Below are 17198 nucleotides of genomic sequence, written 5' to 3'. Positions count from 1 at the left end.
TGATGTGTGTGATCATGTCGTATATGTCTGTATTCTTCAGAGTCGCTCCTTGGTGGGCACCCAGATGTAAGGACCAGACTGCTCCTCAATGACCTGTTTCACCTGTGAATACACCTCCTCTAGAGACGAGCCATGGACTATAGCTGCAGACAGACAGACAGACAGACAGACAGACAGACAGACAGAGATGAATACTCCTCACCTAAAACATTTACCAAAACATACTGTGTGTGTACAAAAAGGAAGTGGAATCAACATGTGGTAAATGTGACACATCACTTTGTCTTCGACTTGCTCACCTTACATTAAACAGTTACACACTGACATCCTGTACTCAATAATGTTACTGCTTTTGTTAAAGGTCCAGTTATTTTCAGATGAATGTAATATTCAGAACTATGTTTTCATTTATGTATAATGATGTATAATCATGATATTATCATGTATAACTTGAAAATAGCAATCCTCATCTATTTTGACCTGCCATATTTCTACAGTAGCCCACAAACCAAATACTTTGGCTCTACATGAGGCATTTTGTGGCCTTTCTACTCTGTGCTAAGAATGGGATGGCCGATTGCAATCACCACCATTTTGGGAATTGGCTTATTCTCTTTGTTGCCCACAGTCTAATGGAAGATTTATGACACTTATAACTGTGAAGAACAGAGTGACAGCCAGGAGCTCAAGATGCTAATTGAAAGCTTAGCTGAGCTTCCAATTAGAATCTTAATTAATAGTATTAAATGAGTTTGAGAGGTGCTTTGGAGAGAGCTCAGCTAGCTGTTTCACCCTGCCTCCAGTCTTCTGCAGTGGGCTAAACACATCCTTTCTCTAGCTGACTTAACTCTGAGAGAGAAAATCAAAACATTTTTTCCCTCAAGATGTCTAACTGTTTGACATGAATACATTCAGGTGAATATGAAGGAAAGGAACAGTAGCTTGTATTGTACGTGTTGGTGTGTTTGTAACTAACCGGTGAAATACTCTGTGAACTCCTGCTCCAGTTTGACAGCTCTGTCGAAGGTCTTCCTCGCCTGTTCCTCGGTGAAACGCTTGTTGATCTCTCTGGAAAGACAGACAAGAGATTCAATATCAAGAATTTAAATTGTCTTTTACAACTAAACCCACAACACCCCAGGATACTTGAACTACTTCACTTGGAGCAGCCATTCACTCCCAACCTGGAGGGAGCAATCCACTATTTTCCAGGAGTGTTGGCACTGCTGATGGACCATGTAATGAGGTGCTAAATGAACTTGATTTCCATTACTTACAGGATGTTGTCGATGTTGCGTGGTCTAATGAAGATTGCAATGGGATGGAGTCCGGCCAGCTGGAGACGCTTTATTGCATTCCCCGACACATCCAGTATACAGTGTTTACCCTGGAAGACAGACAGAGCTGTTTGTTCTGTTTCCTTTCCATTTCGTCTCCTCGTACTCTTTTAAACTCACCTTGTCAGCAACTTCTCTCACAGACTGTATGCTGGTTCCATACAAATGGTTGTTATATTGTCCAGCCTCAATGAACTTGTGTTCCTGAATCTCTCGCTCCATGAGCTCTCTGGAGGACATAAAGTGGTAATCTCTGCCGTCCACCTCGTAGTCTCGTCGTGGCCGTGTTGTGTCTGAGGAGCATAGATTTTCACACAAGTTATGGGTTACTTTCATTAGTTTTTATAGCATTTTCATTGTATTACTAATTTAGCATGTGCTGTCTTGTACGCGTCACGTTGTTTGTAGAAAGGTCAGCCTATCGACAGCTGTCAAAAACTAAATTAGGATTTATTGTTGTGTTGATTAAGTTTCTTTCTGTCCCTATAAAATAAATAAATAATAGAAATATATCTTTATATCCAGCTCATCTTTGTCTCATCTTTAATTCCATTTTTATTTCTAAAAACAACAGATAGACTGAAGAAGTAGATAGGTCCCCGTTTTATAGTTCTCATTTTTGACCGTCAAACCGTGTGGAAAGTGACAAATGATAAAATCTGATAAAAGTACAGAAGCTTTCTGTCATTTAATCTCCTTTCAGCTTGGTGCTTAGCAGAAAAACAAAAGAAGCTAAACATTATCTTCCAGGGAGGTCATAAAAACACTTTCTGGATTTATCACAAAGTTAAGACACTCACGTGGGACGCAGGATCCAAACTTGTCAGAGAACTCAGAGATGAGGTCATCGTTGACCCGATCTTTCATTGGTCCAAGCACGATGACTGGCCGTGTATAATTAACTGGGATATGACAAACACACACGGTAAAGGCTTTCTGAATTTTTATCTGAATTTGCAGAATTTGCATCAGGCTTGATCCTTAAAACAGATAAAGTAATTATTGTAGGTGATTTTAACCATTATGTGGACAACCACAATGATAGTCTTAGTACTGCTTTTATCTCTCTATTAGACTCAATTGGCTTTTGTCAAAGTGTAAATAAACCGACTCATTGTCTGAACCACACTCTTGATCTTGTTCTCTCATATGGCATTGAAATTGATAATATAATAGTCTTCCCACAGAATCCTCTTCTGTCTGACCATTTTTTAATAACCTTTGAGTTCATACTACCGGACTATAAGCCTTTGTGTAGAAGCTTCTACAGCAGATGTTTATCTGATAGTGCTGTAGCCAAATTTAAGGAAGTGATTCCTTCAGCATTGAATCAAATGCCATGTCTAACTGTAACAGAGGACTTGTCTACTTCCTTTAGCCACCCACAAATAGACCATCTTGTTGATAGTATTACAGGCTCATTACGGACAACTCTAGACTCTATTGCACCTCTGAAAAAGAAGATAATTAAACAAAGAAGGCTAGCACCATGGTATAGCCAGCAGACTCGTAAATTAAAGCAAGAGGCACGTAAATCTGAACGCAAATGGCGTGCCACTAAACTGGAAGAATTTCATCTAGCCTGGCAAGATAATCTCAAAACATACAGGAAGGCTCTCCGTAATGCCAGAGCAGCCTATTACTCTTCTTTAATTGAGGAGAATAAGAACAACCACAGGTTTCTCTTCAGCACTGTAGCCAGGCTAACAGAGAATCACAGCTCTACTGAACCATCTATTCCTTTAGGTCTAAGTAGCAATGACTTCATGAGCTTCTTTAATGATAAGATTATAACTATTAGAGACAAAATCCATCACCTCTTGCCCTCAACAGACATTGATCTGCATTCTGATACAGCAAGTTTTGAAACAGCTGTAAAACCTGATATGTATTTAGACTGTTTTTCCCCCATCGACCTTCATCAAATAACTTTAATCATTTCTGCAGCTAAGCCGTCATCCTGTCTCTTAGACTCCATCCCAACCAGGTTGCTCAAGGATGTTTTACCTGTAGTTAGTAATTCGTTATTGGATATGATTAATCTGTCTTTATTATCAGGATATGTACCACAGTCCTTTAAGGTAGCTGTAATTAAACCTCTTCTTAAAAAGCCCACTCTAGACCCAGAGGTCTTAGCCAACTACAGACCGATATCAAACCTTCCCTTTCTGTCTAAGATACTTGAGAAAGCTGTAGCTAATCAGCTGTGTGACTTTCTCCATAACAATAGTCTATTTGAGGATTTTCAGTCAGGATTTAGAGTGCATCATAGCACAGAGACCGCATTAGTCAAAGTTACAAATGACCTCCTAATGGCATCAGACAAAGGACTCATCTCTGTACTTGTCCTGTTAGATCTTAGTGCTGCATTTGACACCATTGACCATCAAATTCTTTTACAGAGACTGGAACATCAAATTGGCATCAAAGGAACCGCCCTAAGCTGGTTTAAATCGTATTTCTTAGATCGATCTCAGTTTGTTCACGTCAATGATGAATCCTCCATGCATACCAAAGTTTGTCATGGAGTCCCACAAGGTTCTGTACTAGGACCACTTCTATTTAGTTTATATATGCTTCCTTTAGGGAACATTATTAGGAATCACTCTATCAATTTTCATTGTTATGCTGACGACACCCAATTATATTTATCGATCAAGCCTGATGAAACCAATCAGTTAACTAAACTCCAAGCATGCCTTAAGGATATAAAAAGTTGGATGACCTACAATTTTTTGATGTTAAATTCAGACAAAACTGAAGTTCTTGTAATTGGACCCAAACACCTCAGAAACTCTCTTTCTAGAGACTTAGTTACTTTAGATGGGATCACCCTGGACTCCAGCTCCACTGTAAAGAATCTTGGAGTTGTTTTTGATCAGGATTTGTTCTTTAACGCCCACATAAAACAAATTACGAGGACTGCATTCTTCCACTTACGTAACATCGCTAAAATCAGACGCATCGTGTCTCAAGCGGATGCAGAAAAACAAGTCCACACATTTGTTACTTCTAGGCTGGACTATTGTAACTCTTTGTTATCAGGCTGCTCTAATAAGTCTAAGTTATATAAGTCTGCAGTTAATTCAGAATGCTGCTGCACGTGTTCTGACAGGAACCAAGATCACATCTCTCTCATTTTGGCTTCCTTGCATTGGCTACCTATTAAATCTAGAATAGAATTTAAAATTCTTCTCCTTACTTACAAAGCTCTTCATGGTCAGGCTCCATCATATCTAAAAGAGCTCATAATACCTTACTACCCCTCTAGAACACTGCCCTCTCAGGATGCTGGGTTCCTTGTGGTTCCTATATTTTCCAAAAGTAGATTGGGAGCCAGAGCTTTCAGCTATCAGGCTCCTCTTCTGTGGAACAAACTACCATTCTGGGTCCGGGAGGCAGACACGGTCAGCACCTTTAGGAGTAGACTTAAGACTTTCCTTTTTGATAAAGCTTATAATAGGGCTGGCTCAGGTCATCCCTTAGTTATGCTGCTATAGGATAAGACTGCCGGGGGACTCTCCTTCCCTTCTCTCTGTCTCAGTCTCTCTCTCTCTGTCTCTCTCTCTCTCTCTCTCTCTCTCTCTCTCTCTCTCTCTCTCTCTCTCTATCTCTCCATCTCTCCATCTGTGGACATGTCTCATTAATGCATGTTACTAACCAAACTTCCCCGGAGTTTCTGTGCTCTGTCGTCCAGCAGGTTCTCGTGGATCGTGGCTGCTGCTGTGATCCTGCACGACGTCCACTACGCATATTATTACTGTCATTATTGCTACCATATCTGCTACTGTGGTCATTCATCATCATTCATTGTAATTCATTGTCATTTTGTCAGTCATTGTAATTGTACAATATGTTTGTGTTGATTTGTCCTGTACACGTGACATCCATTGCACGTCTGTCCGTCCTGGGAGAGGGATCCCTCCTCTGTGGCTCTTCCTGAGGTTTCTTCCACCTTTTTTCCCTGTTAAAGGTTTTTTGTGGGCAAGTTTTTCCTCACTCGAACCGAGGGTCTAAGGACAGAGGGTGTCACTCCCTGTACAGATTGTAAAGCCGACCGGAGGCAAATGTATTTTGTGACTTTGGGCTATACAAATAAAATTGATTTGATTTGATTTAAATAAACTGGACTTATATGGAACCCTTCTAGTCTTCTGACCACCATTACGCACACAGATTGCACTGACTGCCATGTAAGATGCCTCCTCACATGTTCTGTTTTCACTTCTCTAATATGAATTTGTTCCTAAGACTCGCAGGGTAGGGTAAAGTCCGGGTTAATGTATAAATAGAAGAAGTCCAGAAGAGAACAAGGGTCAGCACTGTTAAATTCTCCTTCTTGAACAACAATAAATTCAACTTAACTTTGAGACTTCGAGTCCAGTCTTCCTTATTGAAGGGTCATTTAAAAATTCTTATAACAACTTATTTAGCACCTTTCTAGTCTTCCGACCGCTCAAAGCTCTTTAACACTACATACCTCATTCACCCATTCACACATATTCATACACTGATGGCATTGGCTGCCATGCAAGATGCCAACTGCTCATCAGTTTGAGGAGATAACCATTCATACACATTCACACACTGATGGCACAGCCTTCAGGAGCAATTTGGGGTTCAGTATCTTGCCCAAGGACACTTCGACATGCAGCCGTTCATAGCCCCAACTTTACCATTTTGTTCAGTCCCACTGCTCCCTTGTGCTGTTTGCTTTAATAAAGCCAGTGTATGCTCCCCGCTCAGCAGCAGTGCAGACAAACACAGTTAGCAACAACTAGCTGGTGAACAGAGTGGAGCATTCAGCAGCTAAAGAGACAGATATGCCTGTCAGAAAAACAGTTCTAAGGAGAGTTAGTAATGGATGTATATTTATCAGGTAGACATTACTCCATATAAAAAAAAAATATGTGTAAAAACTCTCAAAGTAATACTATTTTCATGCTGTGTTTATAACTTCTGTTTGCTGCCCCCAAGTGGCCAAAACATCAAACATCCAGGTTAAAGGTAGGAAAAAAACATTTTTTAATAGTTCAACAATTTCTGTATCTTCTTAATTTCACCCATCAAACATGTTTAAAAAGTTCCACTAAAATTTAAAATAAATCTCTATTTGGCTGCAAAGGATGGATTTGTGATGACTGAACCAGCAGTGGTTAAACAAGCAGCTTCACTCTGTATAAATGTTTTAAATGTCCACTCGGTTACTTTTAGTCTAAAAATTGAAGGTAAGTTTCCATGTATAACTGAAAGGTTTCAGTTTATAGATGAAGAGATATTTGATTGTAAACAACATCAAAAGAAAACAAATGAAACTTGAAAAATGAAAGGATGATGTGAGTTAAGCACTGACCTTCCTGCTGCATGACAGGTTGGTAGGTGAGGAGTGTCTCTTCCTGGCCAGCTGATTGGACAAATAGAAATGATTGACACATTTAGAGGCACAGTGGGTGGGATAATTGACAGCAAAAAAAAAAAAAAAACACAGTCTTAGTCTTTCCTACTTTTGGACCAGACTTCTGCAACAGCTCTGGAGAAGCTGAAGAAGCAGAGAACATATGCACACACACACACACACACACACACACAGAAAAACACAGTAATCACGACAAACAAGCACACAGAGAGAAATACACAGAATCCAGCAGCAATGTTAAGTTGGCTGAGGTTTGAAAATAAAATACAAAGTGAACAAAAATAAACAAAGAAGGCAGAAGAGAAAGAGAGAGAGACAGAGATAGAGAAGAAAAGAAAGAAAGAAAGAAAGAAAGAAAGAAAGAAAGAAAGAAAGAAAGAAAGAAAGAAAGAAAGAAAGAAAGAAAGAGATAGAGGAGGGTATACACTTACAGGAACAACTCTCACTATCGCTGGTGCCAGAGGTTACCAGCTCTGGAAGGACAAGACAGGTCAGAGTCAGCAACACACACACACAAACAAACACATAAATACAGACAAACACACACACACTGCATTCTTTCAATATCACTCAACCAATGACACACATTCGTCTACAAGAGAAACCAGGAGACACACAACATCATTCCTTTCTATCATTTGTTTTCTATAATCAAGTATTCTGTTGAGGTGAGTGGGAGTCTATCCCAGCATGCATTGTACAAAACGTAGCAGCCATGGTGAAAAATGAAAAAATCTCATGGATCGTGGCTGCTGCTGTGGTCCTGCACGACGTCCACTACACATATTATTACTGTCATTATTGTTACTATATCTCCATTACAGTGTATAGTTAGTTTATGATTTGCTGCTGCTGTGCATCTGTGTCTCTCTATCTCTATCACAGGTTCCACTGCTACTGTAATCATTTTATCATTCATTGTAATTCATTGTCATTGTATCATTCATTGTAATTCATTGTCATTTTATCATTCATTGTAATTCATTGTCATTTTATCATTCATTGTAATTCTTTGTCATTTTATCATTCATTGTAATTCATTGTCATTTTATCATTCATTGTAATTCATTGTCATTTTATCAGTCATTGTGATTCATTGTCATTTTGTCAGTCATTGTAATTGTACAATATGTTTGTGTTGATTTGTCCTGTACACGTGACATCCATTGCACGTCTGTCTGTCCTGGGAGAGGGATCCCTCCTCTGTGGCTCTTCCTGAGGTTTCTTCCACATTTTTTCCCTGTTAAAGGTTTTTTGTGGGCAAGTCTTTCCTCACTCGAACCGAGGGTCTAAGGACAGAGGGTGTCACTCCCTGTACAGCTTGTAAAGCCCTCTGAGGCAAATGTACTTTCTGACTTTGGGCTATACAAATAAAATCTGAAATCTGATTTGATAGTTTTAGCAAAAGAGCTGCCACACAAAGTCATGAAGTCAATGTCATCAACGTTACTCTCAGTGAAAGGTCCAAAATAATAACACAGACTTTGATCTAATCCTATATTTGGAAGTGTCTCAAAAAGACAATGGAAACAGAACTGCAGCTGTCACATTTGATTTGTTGCAGTACAGTACTTGCATAAAATGTGATTGATATCTCATTTAACACACTGCTTTGTATTGTAGTGTGTATTGTGCAAGAAAACAACTCTGGTAAAATGACAAATGTTTTCAGGCTGCGGCATGAAATAAGTGAATTATTGCTGTGTAGAAACTTCCCAGAAACACTACAAACATGTGCAGTGGTGGGAGACTGAGGTACTTGAGATCAGATTGTTTTGTCCAAAGTTATTTAAAAACAGGCCACATCTTTTTTCTGTCCTGGCAGTTTGTGCCCAGAAAATAAGATCAGATCGAAGTTTTTTTATTCTGCATTAAATACTTCAGTTACTGGGGAACTGGAGTATTTTACACCCTCTTCATCAAGTTCCTGTCTTTTATTCCATGGCAGGATGGAGGAGGATGTCCGAGATGGGGTGGAAGTAGAAGGTACAGTGGTGTCAGTCTGGTTTTCTAAAGAGGTGAAGTTACATATACTGACCAACAGGTGTCACTGATGGAGAGGATACCTACCTTTATCATCTTGATCCTACAGAGAGAGAGAGAGAGAGAGAGAGAGAGAGCAAACATGAATCATCATACTGACTGGGATTATTGACAGCAAAAAACACACTCTTAGCCTCTTTAACTTCTACCACAGCTCTGGAGAAGCTAGTGAAGGAGATAAATGTAACTTGTACACACACACACACACACACACACACACACACAGTTTGAGTGAGTGGGATTCATTCGCAGTGTTATTCAAAGCATGGAGCCAGAGGATACAGCGTGTGTGATCATTTTTAATTATGAGCTCTTCTTTCCTTTTCTTTCCCTTTTCCTTTCCTCTCCCACTTCTGAGTGTGTGCTGATTTGTCACTTTCACTCTGTATTCCAACATGACTTTGACTACCTTTCTATTGTTTCTGACTCATTCAGGTTTTTCTTGTGTGAAGTTCTCCAGTGTGCCTCGCTTTGCTCAGCCAGCGTTATAACAGAAGCAGAGCAGATTTATTTCCAAGTGGGTAACATGAGAATCCTCTTACATGCTTGCCTTACTCCACCTGCACGCCAGTACTAATACCACGCCAGTCAATCTTAAGCCACTGCCACCTGCCTTTTTGAGTTCATTCTCCTAATATGAGTTCGTAACGTCACAAGCATGGTTACCTTTAGGTCTGTCTAAATGAACTGCTGATGCTCAGTTGAAGGTCACGCTGCGCTGGCTTATTTAGTTTATTTACTATTATTGTGTTGATTTAGTCTCAGCTGAAAAGAAACAGCATCAGCATCATTTTCCACGTCTGGTTGGTGTGCTCTCATATTAAGAAAGTTTAGAGAAGAAATAGAACGGGTTAACATCACTGTGTGGAAGTGCTGTTTCTGCTCTGACTTCATTAACAGCACAGTTATATATAATTAAGATGACAGGTGAAAAAACACTTTCTCCAAATAACACAGTCAGAGTCAAAGCACCTGGTTTAACAGCATCTCAATACGTTCATAAAAGAACTGAGACTCGCTCGGAATCTATTATTAAGAGCTGCAGATGCCATTCATGAGCTCACCTGAGTCCAATGTTAGTCTGTAAAACTGGAAGATGACGTTTGTAAAGACTAAATCAATTTTTAAGATTGTTACTCACCGATCTGTCCTGAGACCTCGTCACTCTGACCGTCTTTAACCTCAACCTCTCCTTCTTCTCTGCCCTGTGAGATGAAAAGCATGAAGAGAAATGCTGAAAGAGGACAAATGACAGAGTGTGGACAGAAGAGAATTCAGAGAAGTGTATCTGACTGACTCTGTGTTTATGTTTTTCTGCTCTGTCAGACATTATTCATTGCTTTACTGCATTTGTTGCCAGTTTCATCACTCTGTTGTGCTCTAAGCCTGTGGAACACAGCAGTAATTGTGACAGTGAAACAATGAGGCTTTAATCAGGTGATCTGATCACTTTTTATTTCTGAAGGATCAAACTGTTATCACATACACAAATCTTTGAAACTGTAGAACTACTTCACTTTCAGTGCCTCAGAACTTTTACATTGAAAAAGTTATTTTGTAGCTCAACATGTCTGAAGTATTTTTGGATCTATTATGTCTATGAGCACTGTGAGGTCATGTGGTTTTTGTAGAATGTAATATCCAGATATTATGGGACTTGACAGAAAAGAGCACGACCATATCCACTAATCTGAATGTGAATACCTAATAAGAGATGCAAACGGGTGAGAGTGAGATAAGACCAAAATACTTCTGCACCATGGTAGAAAACATTTTCTATGCTTGCTGCTGCTAAGGAGACAGATTTGTCTGCTAAGTTTAAATTTAGATTTGTCACTTCCTCTGCAGGGCTATTTCCTGCTGCTGATCATATTCAACACTAGAATTTCAAATAAGGTGAATCTCCAGTGTCTGTGTTGAAGCCTCATTTTATAATTCAGGCTGATAAGCCAGATGTGTTTTTAGACTCACATTATGTCTCACATTATTCATCTTTTAGACTCCTGATGTCTGCAAACAGCCAAACAAGCGTCACTGATGACAGCAGCATTAAAGTCCACAACATCAATTAGAATAATAATGTTTGACTGCAGACGCTGCTTCAGTTTTAATCTGTGATGGCAGCTCAGCTCCAAAAGGGTCTAAAATCCAACACAATACCTTCATGTGACAATATTTAGAATACTGCAGCTGCTTCTCCTTTCCTCACAATCCTGTGTTTCTATATTGACCTCCTCCTCTTCTTCTCTTTCCATTAAATAACATAAGAATGGAGAGGAGATGAGGAGTTGAAATGAGAGGAATGGAGTATGGGAGAGAGGAGAGGATGAAGATAAGAAGGAAGAGAGTATAAAAGGAAGAGGAGGAGAGGTTGAGAAGGAAAAAATGCGAAGAAAAAGGCAAGGAGGAGAATGAAAAGAAGGAGTAGGGTAAAGGACAGGGGGATAATGACAACCGGGTAACTCAAAGCAGAGGACTCGAACGCAGAGTACGGGATGAAGCAGATGACTTTATTTCGTAACACCGGGTAACACCGGGAAAACAAAAAGCGCCTCACGATGAGGGATGATCAAAAGCACAAACGAGAACTACAAAAAGGCAGAGCCAAAAAAACAAACAAACTAGAAGACAAAACAAAAAGTCGACTACAAGATAACTACTGACTAGACTATGACGAGAGTGCTGGTGATCAGGTAAATAGACGTGACACACTGGCACAGGACAAAGGGAGACGCAGACTATAAACACATGGAGGTAATGGGGAACAGGTGGAAACAATCAGGAATCAGGGGAGACAATCAGACTGGTGACACATGAGGAAGGGCAAGTGACCTGAAATGAGAGGAGAGTATATTTCCAAAATAAAACAGGAAGTCACAAAACAAGCATGGAGACAGGACAAAAACTCTTGACATCCCAGTGTGACAGATAAAGGAAAGGAGAATAGTAGTGGAGCAGAAAGAGGAGAAAAAGAAAATACTGTATGGTGAGAAAGGCAGGATCTGGAGTAGAGGGAGAGGATAGAACAGGTGGGGGAGAAGGAGAGGTGGAGAAGGAGATGAAAAGACGAGCAGAGGTGAAGGAGGAGAATATCACCTCAGTCTACTAATACCCCTCTGTCTAAACCCCCATGTGACCGTCTCTCTGTCCCTCCCTCCCATGTTCCATTTGGTCACTCCATCACTCATTCCCACTCCTCGTTGTCTGCCTCTAATCCCTCTTTCACATTTTAACACTCCCTCACTTTATTTCCTTCCACTCCATCACCTTCCACTCTCATCACATCACCTCTTTCTGTGTCACAGACGTTAACAAGACTTCTTCCAAATGATCTCCTCCTCCCACCACTGAAAACTATCAACATCTGTCTGTCGCCTCCTCCTCTGAGAAACAAGCAGGAAGAGTGAGGTGGGAGGAGGGAATATTGTTTCCACTGCGTGTTTTATATTCAGCACATTCTATATAGCGATGACACTTGCAGTAGAGTAAAAGTACTAATACCACAAGGTAAATATACTCTGAACTCTGACCTCCTGCGGCTGGGGATGACACCAACTTCAGGGCAGTTTTGAGGCGGCGGGCTGAGGTGACGGGCAGGCCACCACTCCTCTTCGCCAGCGCTGCTCACGTGGAGGATATCTCCAAAATGAAATGGCAGGGCCTGATTGGGTGTGGTCAGATCCGATGCACTTCCATCGTAGTCGAACAATGCTCTGCAGGCAGATGGAGGAATTTACGATTACTCAGAAACACAACTTCATGAGGCAATCAGGTGTACTGGAAGAGGCAGAAACAGACGGATTAGTCATATATTTGAGTGACACTTTAGTGACTGTCCTAAATATGAAACCAGAAAATACATTTCACAGACAAAAATATTAAAATATTTTTGATCAATAATTAACTGAGAAAAAGAAAACAAACAAACAAAAGGAAACAGAGATGTGTTGCAGTAAACAAGCTCTCCTGTACTATTCATTTATGACCTTGTCTCTGTGTAAATGCCTGTGTGTGTGTGTGCATCTGAACGGTGATCTGTCTCTGACCACAGAGTTCCAAACCCATCCGGAGGGAAAAGACCCTGGAAAGTAGGCCAGCAAAATGTGTGTTGTTGCTGTGTGTGTGTGTGCAAAGGAAGTAGAGCTGAAATAACTGGCATCCCCTGAAGTCCCTACTGTCTTCATCAATAAAACAGAACATAGACAAAGGAGGAGAAAATCAGACATCACAAAAAAAACACCAGCTCATGTTTTATTGATGTTTGATCAAAGATGATAAAATTAAAACTTTGACACAGGACACTGCATGTTTACTGTATGGCTGCTAAAATATGACTCTCCATCAGACTGGACGCCAGACTGAAGGTCAGAAGGTCAATAGCTCAACTAGGATGTCACTGATCAGCTGTGGTGTCAGCTTCATCGCAGAATTGTAATCATTCAATAAAATATAACTTTAGACTGATGGAAACAGAGTTAATGTTAGTAGGTAATGACAGTAATCAAATACAGAAATGTTCTTTTGTTTGTTACTTTTATTCTGAATATTTTCTTGAAGGTTTGCTGAAGAACTTTGTAGTTTGGTGCTAATTACAGGAAACGGCAACAATTCATTCAACTAAAACAAAAAAGGAGGTTGTTTGCTCAGGACTTCTCCTGAGTCATATTTCTGGGCGTCATCATTTCATTGTGCTGTCCAAAACTTACAGATCACTGTAGAAGAATCAACAGTTTTATGATGTGACAATGCTCTGGGTAAGGTTTAGCTAGGTTTAAGGAAAGATCATGGTTTGGGACTTGGCTATGGTTAGGGTAGCTTCGTTGACATGGTAACAATAATAATCATATGGTTAAGGAAAGCAGGAAACAAGCTGCGGACCCAGCCCAGCCACATTCCTTTGACTTTGTCTCTTTATAAGGTCACCTGACATATACGTCACTATTCATCCATGTAATCAGATTACATGAATTAATAGTGTTATTAAGTCCACAGCTATGCAAATGTAACTCTGAATCAATTACCTCTTCTTGAAATTATAGCCAGTTTAATTCCTCTGTGGAGCTCTGAAATTGAATTACTCGAGTGAAGGAAGATTACTGCAGTGTAATCTTTTACACTGGTCACAGTGTATGTGTACACTGATTTATCTCAAAATTACAAAGAAAAACGTTCAGTTGTTAGTATGGAAATATGGAATATGAAAAAAGATTTATATAATGACCCAAATATTTAATTACTGTCATTTAGCATACATTTGTATGTAATTTAAGAAAGCAGAAAACTTTTAAAATAGTAATTTCTCTGTCCAAAAATGAGAAATAAGTGTCATTTAACATTGTTGGCATAATACTTAGCTTGGTTATTACAGACTTTATCTGTAATTTTTGTATAGGTTTAAAAAAAAACAAAAAAACAATGTACACATGAGGTGTGGGTTTACATTTACATTAGAGGGTGCACAGATACCTGCAGTAGAGGGCAGCTGTCAGATGAGTGTATAAATAACTTTCCTTCCTTCATAATGTCACTTCTCCAAGAGTAAGAAATATGAGCAGCAATATTTTAAGAGCTCCACACATCCCAAATGAATGAAAATGTTTAGCTAGCAGGCTACACTCATGGATCTTTTCTTGTATTATTAAGGCCATGTGTAAATGTAACTATAATTAAAGCTGCAAGCAGCGATGGTCGGGCCCTTTGCATATGTGCGCACATCAAAATGTGCATAATATCGGTCTTTATAATATTGGACTTAATAACCACAAGAAGTTTCAGACAGCTCTGAGAAGGTGCTTCCTGCCGATTTCTCTCTTTGAATCTTTTTATTGATTTCCACGCCCACACAGTTTCCCCAAAATTCATCATTTTGATAACTTTTACTCAGGAAGTCTATATGAACACACCTACCAAGTTTGAAATGAATTAGATGAAATCCCTAGGAGGAGTTCGTTCAAACATGACCCCTTCTCAACCAGCTCGAAACAGCAAAAATGGCGGTTTTCATTCTCAAATATCTCGCTCCCTGTTCATTTTAACCCATTGGTCCAAGATACTTTTTTGTAGGTCTTGCCATGTTCTACAATTGGGCTGAGTTTCATAATTCTGAAAAACTGTGGCGGGGCTGTTCCAAAGAAAAATTCCAGGAGGCGCTATAGAGCGCTTTTGCCCCGACCCCTAATTAGTAATGCAGCCGAATTGTGCATAATATAGGTCTTAACAACCACAAGAAGTTTCAGACAGCTCTGACAAAGTATATGGAAGCACAACACGTTTGCCTGAAAATCAGCCCTAAAGTAAATGGAGTCTCATTTTTTTTTTGAAAAAATCGACAGCGTTGACTTTGACGCGCTGTCACGGCCACGCCCTCTGATAAAAAGTTGTGATTTTGATAACTTATCGTTGTCGAGGCCTTGAGAACACACACGCCAAGTTTCAAGCACATTGGATGAAATCCCTAGGAGGAGTTCGTTCAAATGCGACCCCTGGAAATGACCCCAAAACCCGAAAAGTCCAAAAAATACGTAATTTTACACCTAACGGGGGGGGGGGGGGTAGTCAAATTTTCATGAGTTTTCGGGGGGATATGGGCCGTCGAAAAAGCGATTTACTTTTAGGAAGAAAAAGAAAAAGAAAAAAAAGAATAATTAAAGCTGCAAAATAAAAAAAATAAATAAACTACGAAGGGCCTTGCACCGCGTGCTCGGGCCCTAATTACCAGCTCACAGTGTTACAGTCATTTGAATTCTCATGTGGGAACCTTTGAAATCGAATTACTCCAGTGTAATTACTGAGAAGACAGGAGACCTAGCCATGTTCTACAGTGGTCTTTGTGCTGTGAAATATATAGGACTAAATCAGAGCAGGGCTATTTATAATATTATTACAAAGACCCAACAATTTTTACTATGAGCAAGCACTTGGTGACAGTGGCAAGTAAAAACTTTCTTTTAACAGGCAGAACCTTGAGCAGAACCAAGCTCATGGTGGGTGGCCTTCTGCTGCGACCTTACTTTACTTTTTGCACAGCCAGCAACCTATTGTCCAAACTGCACTGCAGTTGAACTTTTCCCGCGAATACTCATAGAACATTATTGCATTATTTGAGGTAATCTGCAGGACAATTCACTGAAACACAACAACTACGGTGGTGCTGTCTCATACAAAACAGCAGGCAATGCATAGTAACTTAATTGGCAATTGTTCTTGGAACTATATGTATTAACTGTTACCATACTGTAAATGAAAAAACTAAACAAAACAAAAAACATGATATTTATTTTTCAAGTAAAAGTCAGACCACATTCAAAAAGACTTTTAGCCTTTAAACCATATACTCAGTTACAGGAAGCAAATGTTCTGGAGCGTGACTTCAAATGCTTCGAATTGATATCTGCAGCAGAGATCAGTTCATCAGTTCAGCAGAGGTTGGTATCATTTATCACTGTCCAGAGAGTCTGAGCCTTCTACAGCAATTAATGCATCAGTGTTTGGTTCAGATTTGGTGATTAGCAGCGCATAAAAAAAAAAAATAAAATGTAAAACATTTGATAACATGCTATTGAACCAAACAGTGCATTTCAAAAAGACATTTAAGGTGGAAATAAGAAGAGAGAAGGGACACATGCACAGATTTAACTCGCCTCTGTGATGTTTTCTCTGAGGAAAGCTTAGTCTGTGTCTTATGCATTATACACATATAGACACATACTGTAACAGACATGCTTAAACGCACACAGCGTCCCAGAGCACCAGACACCGAAAATCTTCATGCACCAATAGCCTCACCTCAACCACTCAGTTGCCAGTGTGAGTTCTTTTCAATATTTGATGCTGATTGGGCATTTAAGGGCGTAACCAGTTTCATGTTTGACAGTGATTTATCATGTGCTGTTGGAGGGTTACTTCACTGAGTGTGCCTGAAACCTCTCGGGCTTCTTCTTATTATTGAGTGTGCCTGAAAGAGCACACTCTTTATTATCTCTCGACCTTCATCTTCTTATTATTGAGTGTGCCTGAAAGAGCACACTCTTTAAACCTCTCGGGCTTATTCTTAAGCTTATATTGGTGTGGGTGCCCAAGGGCTCCCACGCTATTGTTATCCTGTTTATTGAGTATGCCTGAAAGCGCACACTATATGTTATCCACCGTGCTTCTTCTTCTTATTCTTCTTATGCCCTTTTTTTGTCTCGCTACTCCTCCCAGAGTTTTTGTCGCACATACACAAAACGGGTATCAAAACGTGCGGCTCGGCCGGGAATCGATTGCTATGGCTTTTCTAAGAGTTTTGGCAAACGGTTTTGCCAAAAATCGGCAAAAACAATGCCAAAAAATTAATGGGTGTGTATTGCGAGAACTTTCGAGAGCTAGAGTGCGTGATGTCATCGCTAGAGTGAAGAGGAGAG

At 39.8% G+C, this 17198-nt stretch overlaps 1 protein-coding gene across 1 annotated transcript; it reads right to left on the bottom strand.

The window, feature by feature from the left end:
• On the bottom strand, positions 1 to 12526 carry LOC104939266 (disks large homolog 1-like; the record flags this gene model as incomplete). The annotated part of the gene is made up of 10 exons (XM_027276595.1): positions 1 to 143; positions 977 to 1068; positions 1278 to 1387; positions 1458 to 1630; positions 2138 to 2239; positions 6691 to 6741; positions 7185 to 7226; positions 8824 to 8839; positions 9938 to 10001; positions 12327 to 12526. Coding segments are annotated over 10 exons (957 nt in total), but the record flags the coding sequence as incomplete, so codon positions are not given.
• Between the last annotated feature and the right edge of the window lie 4672 nt (positions 12527 to 17198).

The sequence above is a fragment of the Larimichthys crocea genome, unplaced genomic scaffold (assembly GCF_000972845.2).
Source record: "Larimichthys crocea isolate SSNF unplaced genomic scaffold, L_crocea_2.0 scaffold461, whole genome shotgun sequence".
NCBI classification, from domain to species: Eukaryota; Metazoa; Chordata; class Actinopteri; family Sciaenidae; genus Larimichthys; species Larimichthys crocea.
This window is presented reverse-complemented; position numbering and strand designations above follow the sequence as displayed.